Source organism: Marmota marmota, unplaced genomic scaffold (genome assembly GCF_001458135.2).
Source record: "Marmota marmota marmota unplaced genomic scaffold, marMar, whole genome shotgun sequence".
Taxonomy (NCBI): domain Eukaryota; kingdom Metazoa; phylum Chordata; class Mammalia; order Rodentia; family Sciuridae; genus Marmota; species Marmota marmota.
This window is the reverse complement of record NW_025999853.1, coordinates 9,866,179-9,882,836: the sequence shown is the minus strand read 5'-3', so window position 1 is coordinate 9,882,836 and position 16,658 is coordinate 9,866,179. Positions and strand designations below refer to the sequence as shown.

Below are 16,658 nucleotides of genomic sequence, written 5' to 3'. Positions count from 1 at the left end.
CAATAGCTTCTAAGTTACCATGTGATGTCAGGTGTCTCTCTGATGTTTCTGGAGTCATTTCCATCCCTGGCATCCCAGTACCAAAGTACTTGAACAGAAATGTCTTGCTGGGCTATGGCAGCAGTGGCTGAACTGGTTTCCTGCTTCCAGCCTCTCCCTGTCTAACATCTGCCACACCTGCCCCTAGAAAGAGACCAGACTCTGCCCTCCTCCTGTCTCCAGGAAAAGGTCCAGGCTCCTTAAAGGAGACCTTTCTCAATCTGGCCTCACCTATCTTCCCACCCTCATCCCCTGTCTATGCTCTGGTCTCTAGGAACTGCTGCCTGGATTCCCTGAAAACACCATTTATATCTAAGCCTCAGCCCTATTGCTCAGGAGTTCCCTCTACTTACAACAGTCATTTCTTTCTCTGCTGGAGAGCAGATGTTCTGTCTGCTCAGGGCCCAGCTAAACTGCTTCCCATTCTGCAAAGCCTCCCGTACCCCAGGATGCCTAAAACCCAGCATTCTGACAGCATTTTGTACAAACTCTTATTCAGAACTGATCAAATTCTAATATAACTTCTTTTATCCATTCAGTTATTCTTAACATAGCCCCTGACACACAGGATGGATTTAATAAATGCTCACTATCTAAATGGACTGAGAACCTCTGATAGGAAACTTCACTCTCAGATGACGCATAATAAAGTCATAGGTAGAACCTAAGAAAAGAGAAAGGCTTGAAAAACTGGCTCAAATGCTGACATCCACCTATTCTTCCTCATTCTCGTTTTCTCTATAGCTTCCCAAGACCAAAAGTCCTAGTCCCTGAAGGTGGTCAGATGCTGGAATTACCAAAGCAACCTGCAGCAATCCTTATGGATGATTACTGTGATGCTCTGGGCAGTGCTGGCCTCCACAAGGACAAGCCCAGAAATCCAACAGCTCTCCAGCTGGGTGAATAGCTGTGGAGAGCAGTTCTTACCATATGGGAAGCTTGCTGATACACAATTACTACTCTTCACTACCTCTACCTGTAGACACCACATCATGCCATCCCAGAGTAGTATACATAGGGTCCACCACACCTTGGGACTGGCATTCTTTGGCAGCACACACCTGCCTATCAACAGACACATCAAAAGCAGTCAGTACTGGTGAGAGGCTGCAGCAGGTCTGGAGATGTGGGATTCCAACCAGAGTGGAGGATGGAGAAGTAAAATGAACATTCTTTCTTTTAAAAATTTATTATAGTTGAAATTATTAAATAGAATCAAGGATGTCATTCTTTCTGCATAAGAAAACTGAGTAGATAGTCAAAAGTATAGATGTACATGCGTCTATAATTCTAGAACTAATAGCTAAGAAAGCCAAGAAGTGATGTGGCTAAAATGAAAACAAATCTATGTTTTGTTTTGTTTTTTGTTTGTTTTTGGCCCAAATCAAAAATAACTCAGGAGTAGAGATGTAATAACTATTTCAAAATAACTGCATATTAAGAGCAAAATCCTAATACAGCTAAGCACTACCATATTTTAAAGTACGATAAAGAAAGTCATGGAGTAAAATATTAAAAAATTACAAATGTCATTCATATTGCCACTATATTACAAAAATATTATAAATTCTTAAAGACAGTGAAACACAGGTGAGGGAAAAAGAAGCAAGTTAAAGGGAATTTTGTGGAAGGTATAAAAACATGGTTAAGACAGGGATCAAAAAACTCCCTTAGTCATAGCTCCCCCACCCCACTAGCCCATCTTCATCCTCCCACCTATAAACAGTCAAATGATGTGTAAAAAGAGGAAGAAGTCAGAATCAAGGAAGCTAAATCCAGTGGTGGAACTCAAAGAGTGTTTCTTCTTAAAAACCAAGAAAACCATAAAGAAATTCTTTATGCCAGGGATTTTATGCCCTCTGAGAGAAAAGACATTTTCAAGTTTTACAACCTAGAACATTTCATAAACAACAGCAGGCATCTTGATCAACTAGACAGCCACCCATATAGACTGTGTCCTAAATCTATCAGGGAAGCAACTTTGAGGACAATAAGTCTTGTTAAGCAAAACGCAGGTCACAGGCCAGCCTCAGAAGTCAACCTTAACGAATGGCATCAATGGTCAGTCCTGAGGAGTTATTAAATATAAATTCTAAATACATGAAGTCCTCTATTATCTATTAATGAATCAGAGTTCTACACTCTCAAATGCTCCAAATATCTCAAGCATAATCGCTACATGAATGAAAGCATTAATAAATTTGCAGGCTGGCTCTGTGGCCTTCCTGCTTCTAGGATCCCTTTTCCTCCTCCAGACCTTTGATTCCTTTATGTCATCAGTGCTATCAGGCTCCGTGTCTGTTTTGCCCACTGCTGTATCCACACAGGATATAACACCACCTGACACATAGTAGGAGTTCATTTGTTAAACAAATGAATCCCACTGCTATGTGGGAAGCCAGCAAACCAAACCAGAAAACAAGACTCTTTTTAAGAGTTTGGCCAAATTAATACTCAGGGTGAGGATCTTTTCTAAAAAGCCACCTTTACAGTAGCACACTGTGGCTATACTCTGAATAAAATGGTTATCAGAGAAGGGTCATGCATTAGATGAGACAGTGGCTCTTTTTCTATGTTCTTACCAGTTTTATTTTAGAAGAAAGATTTTCTGGCAGTTTTGTTTTCAGTTGACTTGTTTCCTTGAATGTTGGTGGAAATCCACTCAGGAAAGCCAAATCTTGCATCAGCACTAACCCAGGGACTTCTTTATCTGTTGTCTAAAATAAGGAGGGAAAAAACACAATTCACTCTCCATATCAAGAAGCTGCATGAAGATTATGCTAAGTGAAGTCAGCCAATCCCTAAAAAACAAATGCCGAATGTCTTCTTTGATATAAGGGGGGGCGACTCAAAACAGAGCAGGGAGGAAGAGCGTGAGAAGAAGATTATCATTAAACAGGGACGAGAGGTGAGAGGGAATGGGAGAGAGAAGGGGAATTGCATGGAAGATGGAAGGAGACCCGCATTGTTATACAAAAATACATATAAGAGGATGTGAGGCGAAGGGGGAAAAAAAAAACAAGAGAGAGAAAGAGAAATGAGTTAAGGTAGATGGGGTAGAGGGAGGGGAGGGGAGGGAAGGGGAGAGGAGGGAGGATAGGAAGGGCAGCAGAATACAACAGACACTAGTATGGCAGTATGTATAAACGTGGCTGTATAACCAATGTGATCCTGCAATCTGTACACGTGGGAATAATAAGAATTCATACCCCTTTTGAAACAAATGTATGATACATGATATGTCAAGATCAATGTAATGTTTTGAGCTACTAATAAATTTCTGATGTTTAAAAAAAAAGAAGCTGCGTGAAAACTTAGAGTTCTTACTAATCAAGAGCTTACTGCGTTGTACAAACTTCAAAATAGAATGGTGAGATTACTTAAATCAACACTCATTAACACTGGTAAGCTGAGCTCAGAGGAAAAGGTTCTCAAAGGAAAAGAGCTTCATTATTCACACTTTTATTCTAGTCTAATGCAAAAATACAATTAAATTTAAAATGGCATACCAAGTAGCCTCTCCAAACTGTCTGTCTGCTATTTCCTTTAAACACTCCAGCATGGGCATCTTCAACTACAATGAAGAATACAGTAAACAAGCATATTTTTAACAAATACTTAACTGTTATCTGGCAGGACATTGTGTAAAGCATTTTGAGAGCTATTAAAGGAGCATAATACATCATCTCAAAAACAAAGCAGTTAGGAAAGACGAAATTAACACATTCAGCAAAGGAGGAACAATGAAAGTTGGTGTACAATTAAACATTAAATTTTCATTACCTAGCCATTCATGCAGGCAGCAGAAATGTGGACTGAGTTTTGGAAGTAATCAAATTTAAACTGGATCTTCAGTTGGGGGTGTAGCTGAGTGGTAGAATGCTTGCCTAGCATGAGCAAGGCCCTGGATTCAATCCCCAGCACCACAAAGAAGGAACATCTCCCCCAAAACAAGGATGAAAATTGTATCTCAGCTGGGCACAGTGGTGCATGCCTGTAATCCCAGCAGCTTGGGAGGCTGAGGCAAGAGGATCAGAAGTTCAAAGTCAGCCTCAGCAACTTAACAAGGCCCTAAGCAACTTAGTGAGACCCTGTCTTAAAATGAAAACAATTTTTTTAAAAGCAGGGGAAGGGGGCAGGCTGGAGACGTGGCTCAGTGGTTAAGTGCCCCTTGGTTCAATCCTGGTATCAAAAAAAAAAAGAAAGAAAATTGGATCTCAAAGAAGGAAACGACAGGATGACAGAAATCACAGATATAAAAGCAAACATGGATACATTTGAGAAAAAAGAGAACTGCTCAACTAGGGTAAAATATTTGGCAACTTATGTACCAGCAAGCAAGGGTAACCAAAGGGGCCCTTGAATACCAGGTGGTGCATCATTTACCTGAACAGCAGGGAACCACTAGATCCTTTAGCTCCTTAAGAGGAGAATTTTCTCATGATGAGTTTCTAAAATTCAATTTGAATAGAGCAGATTCCACTGGGGTGAGGATAACATAGTCCGACTAGGAGAGGTTTCTAAAGTAATGGGCACAAGTGAATCAGCAAATTTGCTGTTGATACTCAGGAATCATGGGAAATGGGAGAGTGGTCAGAAGGCTCTGAATCTGATCCCCAAGTTGGGGAAAGAAAGTAAGTTCTGCAAATTATAGCCTAGCAAGATAGATGTCAATCCTAGAAAAGTCTCCAGTGAGTCCCTGGAAAAAGAAGCTTTGAAATACACTGACTTTAAAGGAAGTACTGGGCATTAAAAGCATGCCTTCACTGAGAATGAATTTATCAGATACATCTCTCTCCCTCTCTCTCGGTTATAGTGGGTGCTACACTGGTTGATCAGACTCCTAACGGATCTGATATGTATCTGTATGTAAGCTCAGCAGACCTGCAATAGTATTCTCAAGCAAACCTCATGGATACAACAGATATTCAGGCTGGACCCTGAACTGGGTAGATCATAACATAAATAATTCCACCTGAAGGACGTGAATTCTGAGGTCATAACCATCAAGGTTCTGCCTTGAAGAACGATAGATCAAGGTTCTGGAAGATATGGGAGGTGAGTCTGTCAAATGTGTGGATTTACACAAAGCTGACAGAGACCATTATCCTGGATAACAGAATCAGGATTCCTCCAATTCTTGACTACTTAGAGCAATAAATCAAATCTAGCAAAATAAAATCTCCTACAAACAAAGTAAGATCTAGACATGGCATCAAAAACCAACTATGCAAACATAAATCTAAATATGTATTTGAGCATTAGCATATAACTTTTTTAAAGAGACTTGGGAGTTTTAGTTGATAGTTCATGATGTGGCCCTACTGAATTTCCATTACATTTTTGTGCTTGTAAACAGAAGTAAAGCACTTAGACTCCTGTCACCAACTCATCAGGAAACCCTGTGAGACTGACCTTAAAAATGTCCAGAATCAGAACTGAGGATGTAGCTCTGTGGTACAGTGCTTGCCTAGCAAGTGTGAGGCATTGGGCTCACCCCCGGGCACTGTAAGAACAGAATAGAGTAGAGTAGAATAGAAATAAATAAATAATTCAGGAATCTAAAGCCAAACACTTCTCAGCTGTATCACACCACCCTGATCTAACCACTTTCTCTCTTTCCTGAATCATTACAATTTTTTCCTCTCCTCAGTCTATTTTCACCACAGCAGTCAAACTCATCTCTCTGGAATGTAAGTTAGATTATGTTATTCCTCTACCCCAAATCCTCCAATGATCCTCTATTACACTCTGAGCTGAATAAAACCAACTCCTCAATGTAGCTATGAGGGTCTGCGTTCTTTACCTCCCCCCATGCTCCCATTACTTCTCTATGCTTATCTCTGTCCACTCCTCTCCAAACACACTGGCCTCCTTACTTTACTCTTCAAACAGGCCAGACACATTCCTGCCTCAGGACCTTTGTACTAGTTTTTCCACTTATCCAGATCACTCTTGCTGCAAATGTTCATTTTGCTGGCTCTCTTATCTTCATGTTTTCATTGAAAAATCATCTTTTCAGTGATGCCTGCCCCTACCACCCAATTTGAAATTATCATCCCATATCCTCTGTCTGATGCTTCCTCTATCTTACTCCATTTCTCTCTGCAATATTTATCTTACGTGGACTACATAATCTACTCATTTGTGGGAGTAAACTTAATAAGGGCAGAGACTTTCATTCATCAGTTCACTGTAGCACCTTCAGCACAGAGGACAGCACCCAGCACATAGCAGGGACTTAGTAACAAGCTCTTGCTGAATTCATGGTCCTGCTTTCCTTGTACAAATTGAGCCATATGAAATGGAAGTAGTTTGGAAATGCCAGTTTAGTCCAGAGGTAATATGAATTGCCCTGGAAGAAATCATTTCCTATGCATCAAAGGGTATAAGCTTGCCTGGGAAAACCACTCCACTGAGATGACCTGGATCCAGACTTCTGGGCTGGAATATGTGATTGCTGAAGCACAAAGGAGTTCAGCGACATATCTACAGTGTGAAAGGGGACAGTCATGTGCTTGAAAAGTTAAAATTTTCCTTCCAAACTAAAAATAACTTGTGCACCAGGAAGCCAGAACTTCATTAAACATCATTCAGAATACAAACTGATGAGTGGTAACATTCTGGCTCAATGAAGAAATTATACAAGAATACCATAAACCCCCGGGCAATCAGAAAACAAATTGGGAGTTAGATTATAAGTACTACAGGACACAGACAAGTAAAAATGAAGTCATTGTGAATGTTCTAGTCCAGGAGCTCCATGGAGGCAGCAGAACTTGAGATGGGCCAAGAGAGGAAGCAGGTAGGGAGGTGTGGGTGCACAGAGGCCCAGCATCTCTAGTGAGAGGACTCTGACAGCTAGTGATGCACAGAGAGGTGGATCAAAGGCATAGTCAAGGAAATGAAAGCTGAATCCTGAACACCTGGAGGAGATTATACCATGTGAAAACCAAATTTAATTACTAAAGCATTTTCTTCACAAAAAGAGGAAAGTGATAAGTGGAGGATTTTCACATTTATCTGATAGTCCTGTGCTAGACAGAGAGGAACTTCCCAAGCAGACAGGGTGCTAGAAGTCTATCACTGGAATCTAAGAAGGAATGCAGACCAGGGTAGAGGAAATGAGATAAGTAAGATATGAATCTAAGAATTACTTGCTATTAAAGCAAATGATAGGATGAGGTTAATTATTAGTTATAGAGGTAAAAAGTAGAAAAGGGGCAAAGATGGTTCCAAAGATTTAGACTGGGAGTACGACACCGACAGAAGAAGAGATAGAGAACTAGACTAAATGTTGCAGGCCTGGGCTTGGCAGCCCAGCAGTCAGGTGGGAGGACAGGCTCTGGACATCTAAAGATGTGGTGCAGTTTTTTTCAGAGTTACAATTTTATGAAGGCACTCATCGGTCTTCATGAGGGCTCAGCCTTCATGCCTAATCACCTACCAAAGCTTCTACCTCCTAGTAACATCACACTGAGGCTCAGGACTTCAATATGTGAATTCCGGAAGAAACACAAAACATTCTGTCCATAATACCTATGTAACCAGATGTTTCAGAATATAAACTATGAATGCTCCAGGTATGTTCTGCCAAACTTCAGGAGTTAAATAGTGTGTGTGGGGGGCCCTTCTGGATAACTTAGGGTGAAGAAGATAAGGTAAGGATGAGTACCAGACTGAAGGTCCTCACCAGGCATTCAGCACAAAAAATGGGGAAATGTGGATTTCATGGAATAAAAGATACACAATTCTTTTCTGAGATTAGACATAAAGCCCATAAAATGGCAGCTCCTTGGCTCTTATTTGGGTGTTTTTAGTTTATCAGACACTTCTCTAAAATTGAATCATTTCCATCTTTAGATATCCAATCATTTCCTTTGGTAGGTGATTAGGCCTGAAGGCCAAGCTCTCATGAAAGGGAAGTGCCTTTATACAATTGTAACTCCTGGCATGACACTGCACCACATCTTTAGATGTCCAGAACCCATCCTCCAGAACAAGTCTAGGCCTGGCCTTTGTGAATTTTGTTATTCAAACATCAATGACAGTAAGATTTTTAAATATCCACAAAAAAGAGCTTACCATCCTTAGTGCTTTCAAAAACAACCACTGAGACATTAGTAGAAGGGTTTTTTGGTTTTGCAATGTTGAATATATCACTGGCAGAATGAAAAGAAGGATAAAGAGATGGTAGGTCCTTCAAGGTGCTGTTGGCCAGCAGGGGCGGGTCCAGGATGAGCATTGGCACCTTGATGCAGTGCGTCAGCAGACACTCCAACTGCTTCTCACTGTGAGGAAACATCAGCATACTTACAACAACATTCTTGAAATTTAATCAGCTACAAAAAGCTTGTTGGCACTACCAACTTGGGGCATTTTTTCTACAGCATATATTTAAAAAATCATTATATTTTAACAAATGAGGAATTTTATCTTAAGAATATAAAAACTTAGTAATTTAGCAAGTGTAGTATGAAATTAACAAGTTGAACTCTAAAGCTAGAGTTTTCAAACTCCTATTATTGAAATAAGCTTGCCAACCAAATTTACTAACTCAAATGCAAACAGATTTACAGCATTTCATTATTATCATTTTACAGACTATTCAAAATTACAGTGAAGCCCATGGCCAGGAACTAGGTAGATCCCGATTAACAGAATGTCATGCTACTGGATATAATTAATCAGTTCCAGTTAGAAAACAATTGAAGACATTGAATGTAACACTATACTGATGCAAATAAAAGGAAAAGTATGGGGCTAGGGTGTGGCTCAGTAGTAGAGTGCTTGCCAAGCATATGTGAGGCACTGGGTTCGATTCTCAGCACCACAAATAAGTAAATGAATAAAATAAAGGTCCATCAATTTCTAAAAAAAAAAAGTTTAAAAAAAAGCAAATGTATCATGGTTCTAACATGAATTTACATGAGCTATTTCTATCTGAATATAAGAAATACCTAAAACAAATATATTACTTGAATAAACAGATGGCAACTAAGAAATCTAGAATATTCACAAAGTTAAACAATATATAAAATTGTTCAACATCCCTTAAAAAAAATCAAAGAAATGCAAAAGAAAACAATGAGGAATCACCTTTTGTTTACTCAATTAGCACCCCTCTAAAAATGAGAGCTCAGCATCAGTGTTATACAGTAAGGCCCAATACACATGCTCCACTGAGGCATGCTGGTGTCACCCCACCTGGGAATAGTTCTTGGGAAAGCAATGTGGCAACATATACATATGTTATATATGAAACAGGTGTTCATCTATACTGAAGGGTGAAACATAAAGATAATGTATCAATGTAAAAATAGCAAATGACTATAACATTTAGAGACAAAGCTACATAATTAACAGGAAGAGATGATTAAACATGGAGGGCACTTAGAATTGTCTTTATAACTTTTTTTCTAAAGTTTAATGGTTAAATGGAGAAGTGGCAGTTAACAGGAATTTCTGCTAGTCAGTAAGTCAGTTAGGTCTGATTCAAATCAAATGTATCTAGCAAGATATACATATCTGATGCTTGTCATTGGGTAAAATCCCCTTCCCAGGCCCTTAAATACATACAGTTTGACAGTTGTGTAAGATAAGAAAATATATAGTGAACATGTCAATAAATGATAGATACAAACTTTATCATTGAATTACTGGGTATAAGAATTTAAGAAGGCCAAGACAGGTGAGTAGTACTCTAACCCTTCCAAAAACAAGAAGGCTTTGATTGGCTAGAATCCAAATGACCAGAGCTCTCAAGCAGCCTATCCTTCATGGCACTGTTTCCCACCTAATGGATGCATTTAACTTGGGGGTCAAAAACTAGCAGAGAAGGGACTAAATATAATTAGAAATATAAAATACTGTGCATCCTACGAAAACAAGTGAAAATCTGGAAATTTCATTTTCAGTCTTACAATTTTTATCAATGCAAAGAAATCAAACTGCTTACCTCTTCTTTGTTGGTTCTGTTGTGTTCTTCCCAAGGATTTCTCTAAAAAAGCAAATATGATTTGTCACATATTCATGGGCTAGTGCTAGTCCCAAATTTGAAAAAACATGGACTTCATAATGTTGATTTTCTTGATTATACCACTGAGACTAGCATACGGGTAAGAAGCATAATAATGGCTACACCATTTATAATGCCAATAAATTATATGTGCCAATGAAATTTTATCAACAGCACTGTCCCGTCCATTGTAACCAAGACAGTTCACATAAAATATATGCTTTTATATTTTACTAGTAAAACATGAGACCAGGCTATCAGTCATTTTCATGCACCGGGAATGTCTAACATGGACAGAATCTGTTGCATTTTAAGGTGCTAATGACCTGTAACTGGACTGTACATTTATAAAGAAGTGGGTGGAGAGGATCTCAACAAACATTCCTGAGGAGTCAGAGGGGAAGTTACGTCAGCCAGCAACAGAACCCAAGGGTCTCCAGAAGTCCCTATGCCTTTCCCAGACAAAGCAAGTGAAATGACCAAAGTGACGTATTAAAAAAAAAAGTACCAAACTTTCTAATTTCACAGTCCATGTCTTCATAAAAGGAAATATACTTTTGACGGTCTTTTAGATGAAAACAAATCTACAGGGCTATTGTACTTTTCAAAGAAAAAAATCTATCAGAACATGAAGTTATTTTTTTCGCATAATAAATCTTAATTTCATGGAGATATAAATTCTGCGACCCACCTGAGCACAAAGACTAAGGCTCTTTTAGGAGGCTCCCTCACCTTTAGACCCCTGGGAGACCAAGCCATCTCTTCATAAAATGGCCATGGAAGTGACACCAGAATCTGGCAGTAATGGCTAGGCCCTCCTTAGGCACCAAGAACCAAGCAAGGGTCAGGGGATGACTGTCTCGGTCTCATGATGGTGTGAGTTTCAGAGGCAGATCTTTAATGGTGTATGAAAGTCACCTTATCCTCTCAAATGTAGGCTTCCTTGTACTCAAAGGAATGTGTTTTGTTTTGTTAAAATCAATGTTACCTCATTGCTTTCTGTTCCTCCTCCATCTGTTCTCTGACCTGTTGCAGTTCCTTCAGTAGTTCAAGATCTGTGCCGTTCACCCAGGTGTAAACCACATCGATTGGCATGGGCAGACACAGCCTATGGTAAACCCACAAGTCCTCCAGATTAAAAGCATGTTCATTTGATAGTAAGGTATAACACAGTTTAAACTTAGAGGCTATGAAAAAAAAAATGCAAAAGTAATCTGATTAAGGCATATGATCATAGAACTGCATGTTTTCCTAGAGCTGGGGGGCTAATATTTATCAAAACACCTTCTTTGTGGCTGGACTAGGCAAGAAACTTCATGTAATTATGTCTTCACAACCACCTCATGAGGATGTTGAAATCACTGCCCTTTAAGGGTTATTTGGGAGTAGAGAGGGGTGGTCTCAGTTTAGATTAGATAAACTGCTATATTCTCATATAGCAAAGGAAGAAGCTGGGATTCAAATGCAGCCAAACATAGGGAAGAAATAAGAAGCTCAAAGAACAAGACACAAAGTTATCCAACAGTCCCAAGGAAGACCTGGACCAATCACTGCAGCCTTCTTGGGCCCTGATGCCCCAAGCCAGCCCCTCCCCAGCTTCTTCTACCTGCTCTCTATTTCTTTTGTTTTACTACACTTGGCCTTTCTAATGCCTTCTGCCAAAAGCACTCTTACTCTTTCTCTCACTGACTACCAAAAACCTACCCATCTTCTAGGGCCAGGTCTAGACATGCTGACTGTGACACAGGAGTTCATATATACATCTGGGTGCTGACATCACTTTGGATGATTCTGGTATTTTCCAAGCAACTAGTACAGTTTGGGTTTTAGTTGTTTGTTTGGTTTTTTGTTGTTGTTGTTTTATTCCTTGCCAAGCAGTACCGAAGCTCACTCTCCTTTTGTCCTCACATCATAGGCACAGGGTTAGGCTTTTGGCTACAACCATATTACTCAGTGTACAGCTAATTCTTTAATGGGAAAACAAATGCAGTTTAGAGGGTAAATCTTTCAAATTATGGCAGAAAAAAAGGTGACAATGACTACCACCTTTGGTTTTAAAAAAAAGTAGGTGAGATGATTAAACAAAAGGAGTGTCTATTACTGAGTACTTAGTATATGCTGGCACTGTTCTAAGTCCTGCAGATTCAGCAATAAATAAAACAAAATCCAAATCTGTTTCTTTATGGGACTTACATTCTAGAAGAGGGAAAACAGATAATAAACTGAATGAACAGATACAAAGTCAGATGTTAAATGTTATGGAAAAAATAAAGCAGGAAATGGGGGGTAGAAAATGTGTCTGTGTGGAGGTTCAGTTTTAGATAGGAAGATCAAAGATGACCTTGATGAAAGGTGGCATTGCAACCAAGATCTGAAGAAAATGTAGAAGCAAGGTAGTTGGGTTTCGAGAGAAGAATGGGTCAAAGAAAAGCCCTGAGGCATATGCATATCTGGCTTGTTTCAGGAATTGGGAGGGCAGTGCTCCAGGTGCAGATAAAGGAAACAAATGGAAGAGATTAGTTGGAGATAAAAGTCAAAGAGGTAACAGGGAACCCAGGGCTTCCTTAGAAAAAGAGGAACCACTTTATACATTCAACTATGAATATATAACTCTGAATGTTGAGTGTTACCCATTTTTTTTGTCAACATTCACCACTACAGAATAGTCTAATCTCCTCCTCGGTACGTATGCACCTAGTGCTCTGGGTACTCCAACTGTTTATCTTTACCCAAACGTAAGAACTCATAAGATCTTGTGCCTATGGACATACTTTTCCCTCTGCCTAGAACAGCCTCTCTAGCATGCTTCTTTTAACCATAATGATTGGCAGCAGATAGATGTGTTAGGAACATGAAGTTATGCGAACAATTCCATAAAACAGGCCTACTTGCTGGCCCTCTACATCTTTTCTTTCTTTCTTTTTTAAAGATATTTTTTAGTTGTCAATGACCTTTATTTTATTTATTTACACGCAGTGCTGAGGATCAAACCCAGTACCTCACATAGGCTAGGCAAGCGCTCTACCACTGAGCTACAACCCCAGCCCCATATCTTTTCTTTTAAAAAGCAAATTGCCCAAGGCCACCACTCTGGCTGAAGTCACTAGTCACAACAGTTAGCTGCAGGTCTGTTCTCCGGGAGAAGGAAGATATATCCAAAGCCTTCTCCACAATAAGAAGAACCCAAGTTTACCTGAAAGGGGACCTTTGTGACCTTTATACTGACAAACCAGCCTCTACCTCAGAGCAAAGCTTGTCCAAGAAAGGGACATGACCTTTGTCCTTGGGAAGACCCACAGAGCACTCCTAGGCACATTCCCACCCTGCTAAGTTGTTTATCTACAAATAAGAGGAGAGATCTGCTGCGCCAAGTGTCCCTGACTCAGTCAGGCTAGGTGGGGACCCATAGCAACCCCCTAGCAACCACCAATCAGCATGAGACAGGGAAATACCTAGGATGCTAGATGACCTTCCCAGTAGTTTATGGTGTTGGGAAACCATGTAGTTCAGCAGGAACACCCCTCTTGGCTTAAACCAATCAGTTCAAATGAATCCCCCTCTTGTAGTAACCAATCACCCCTACCCAACTTGTTCCTGCCAGTGAATGTGCTAATCATGTTTTAGAGTTGTTATTTGATTTTCCCGCGGTGTGTGATGATTTGCTAAGAGATGCTATGATGTATGTGGGGGTCCCTGCCTTATCCAAAGAATGTATAAAACTGCTGCAAACCCTGGGCTCGGGGCCTCTCAGCGTCACCAGTTGCTGTGTGCACTCGGAGGACCAAGCTAGCTCGCAATAAACACCTCTTTGCTGCTTACATTGATCTTGGTCTCTGGTGGTCTTTTGGGGGTCCCGAATTTGAGCATAACAATACAGACCAAATATTCTAACACTCAGCAAAACCAGTTAATCAAAAGGAAAGCCCACCAACTATAGAATCTGTAAAAACAAGCTCCAGTTACAACTGGTCAGTGCAGGCCAAGGTGTTATCTTTAGATCTTTAGCATGTCATTTTAATCTCAATATATTAGTGCCTCCCACCCCTGTGGGTTTCATTTGGGTTCCTGAGAGTAAAAGGCACTTAAAAATCTGATGCAATCCTACTGTCTGTCAAAAGTGCCCTCTTAGGGAATAATGCTAGAAACTTCCCAAAGACTTGGGAACAAAGGGGCACAACATTGCTGATATGACCTATTCTTTCCCTTGAGGGTGCTACTTTCTCCTCCCTTCTAATAAACTTTGCTATACTTCTACAACGCTTTATGTCTAGCTTGAAATCTCTTGCAAGAACACAAGAGCCTTTAGAAAGACACAATGTGACCTCCGTGTCCCCTCCTCAGTCAAAAACAACCTCCTTTCCCAGTCTCTCCTCTCTCCTTACTGCCCCAAGAGAATTTACTGCATAACATGCAGCTTTCACAATACTTTGCATTAGAAGGAGTCCTTGGCATATTGTGTGTACTATTTTTTATGGATGCATATATATCTTCCAGTAGATAAAGCACCCCTGGGGCAGAAATGGTATCATGCATTGTGTGCTGCTTCATTATTTCCTCTTTCCTACATCTTCAGGCTCTCTCTCCTTACTGTAACAATATGCAAAAGCTTCCCCATCTAAGTTTTTCTTGCATTTATCTATATAAATGGTTCCTAAACATTAGTAGGCATAAAAATATGTTATAAAACATATTGTTAGGCTCCATCCCTACAGTGTCTAATTGAATAGGTCTAGAGTGGGGCCTCAGAATTCTCTTTTCTAACAAGTTCCCATGTAACACTGATGCTGCTGGTCTGGGAAATTACACTTTGATAAAACTCAGTTGATTTATATTCAGGCTATATTTCACTTTTCTGCCCACTAAAATGCCAGTTCTATATAAGGTTAATGAATTCATCTTGCTCAGCATCATATGGCCTAGAATAGTGCTTGGTGCATAAGTGGTGTTTAAACAATTTGTTAGATAAATAACTATAGTTTATTCCTTCGGTATATACATAAATGTTTCCCATTAAAATAAAATCTATTTGACTCACAATGCCCACGTGCAAATTATCCAAGGTCATCTCGCTTATAATCTCGCTTATAATGGTCTCTGTTCAGACTAAAAATAAATTTTAAAAAAGTGCTTGAATGATATAGCTTAAAAAGTTAAAGGGGGAAGGGAAATTGCATGGAAATGGAAGGAGACCCTCATTGTTATACAAAATTACATATAAGAGGAGGTGAGGGGAAAGGGAAAAAAAAAACAAGAGAGAGAAATGAATTACAGTAGATGGGGTAGAGAGAGAAGATGGGAGGGGAGGGGAGGGGAGGGGAGGATAGTAGAGGATAGGAAAGGCAGCAAAATACGACACTAGTATGGCAGTATGTGAAAACGTGGATGTGTAACCAATGTGATTCTGCAATCTGTATATGGGGTAAAAATGGGAGTTCATAACCCACTTGAATCAAATGTATGAAATATGATATGTCAAGAGCTATGTAATGTTTTGAACAACTAATAAAGAAAGAGAAAAAAAAGTTAAAGGGGGAGGGGCTGGGCTGGGGACATGGCTCAAGTGGTAGCGCGCTTGCCTACCATGCGTGAGGCACTGGGTTCGATTCTCAGCACCACATTAGAAAATAAAATAAAGATTAAAAAAAAAGTTAAAGGAGGATTGCATATTCTGAAGCTTTCCTTATAAAGTAATTATTTTTGCTTTTAATGACTTTTAATAGAATCAAGAGCTACTCATATATGTTCAATTGAGGAAAATAAGTATATAATCCATTTATACATTGGCTCTTCTTTCTATTAAGACTGTTCTTACATGGTTGGTTTAATTCTTTGGTGAAACTGAAAACCTACGAGACATCGTGTGATCTGCTCAAGCTTATGCGTCAGTTGATTTTCCATCAGACATGAAGGTGGTGAGTCTGAATCTTTCATTCTAACCACAAGACCACTATCTTGATTCCTAGATGAGAAGGAAGGCTTTAACTCAGCTGAGGTCTAACTCACCAATGACTCAAAACCAAAGCAGTGGTGACAAAAATCTAATACAATTTTTATTTTAACTATCATTTAGTTTAGGTTAATATTAAAGTCACTTGCTAGACCCTTTGTTCTACATTGTAAAAAGGAGACAAGAAAACACAGAATTTAAATGGTTGGGAGAGATTTTACATGACAAAACTGAGTCCCAACTGACTCACTATCTCACAATTAGTAGCAGTTGATAATTTATACATTCACTTGTTACTGACTATATAGAGAGAGGGTTTCTTCTTCAATGAAGGCAAATAACATTAAAAAGATATGTACATCTACTAGCAAAAGAATGAAAGATTTTCATAAACATTATGGTATCTTAAAATATATTAGAACATGTGATGTATCTGATCCACTTTCTGTCACCATTAATATTTGACAATTTTTTTAGCATGCCTACATAAAAATCAAACTGCACTTAAGTGCAATCTAAAATTAGAAGAAATATGTCACACAAAGATTTTCAAAAGTTGTTTAGAAAGAAAACAAGAATATTTGATTAAAACTGCTAAATGCAAAATGTAGATTTTCTTTTTTCTTTCTTTTTTTTTTTTTTTTTTTTTTTTTT

General features: G+C 39.3%; 1 protein-coding gene across 3 annotated transcripts in view; it reads right to left on the bottom strand.

The window, feature by feature from the left end:
* Positions 1-16,658, bottom strand: part of Gnptab (N-acetylglucosamine-1-phosphate transferase subunits alpha and beta) — a 78,783-nt gene that overhangs the window by 33,380 nt on the left and 28,745 nt on the right. For 2 of the 3 annotated variants that reach the window (XM_015482854.2, XM_048803087.1), the window contains exons 3-7: positions 11,046-11,165; positions 9,998-10,039; positions 8,125-8,330; positions 3,549-3,613; positions 2,622-2,756 (exon numbers count right to left, since the gene is read on the bottom strand). In XM_015482854.2, the coding sequence (XP_015338340.1) occupies positions 2,622-2,756; positions 3,549-3,613; positions 8,125-8,330; positions 9,998-10,039; positions 11,046-11,165 (568 nt within the window). The remainder of the gene's footprint in view (positions 1-2,621; positions 2,757-3,548; positions 3,614-8,124; positions 8,331-9,997; positions 10,040-11,045; positions 11,166-16,658) is intronic. The other variant, XM_048803092.1, reaches the window with a different exon arrangement.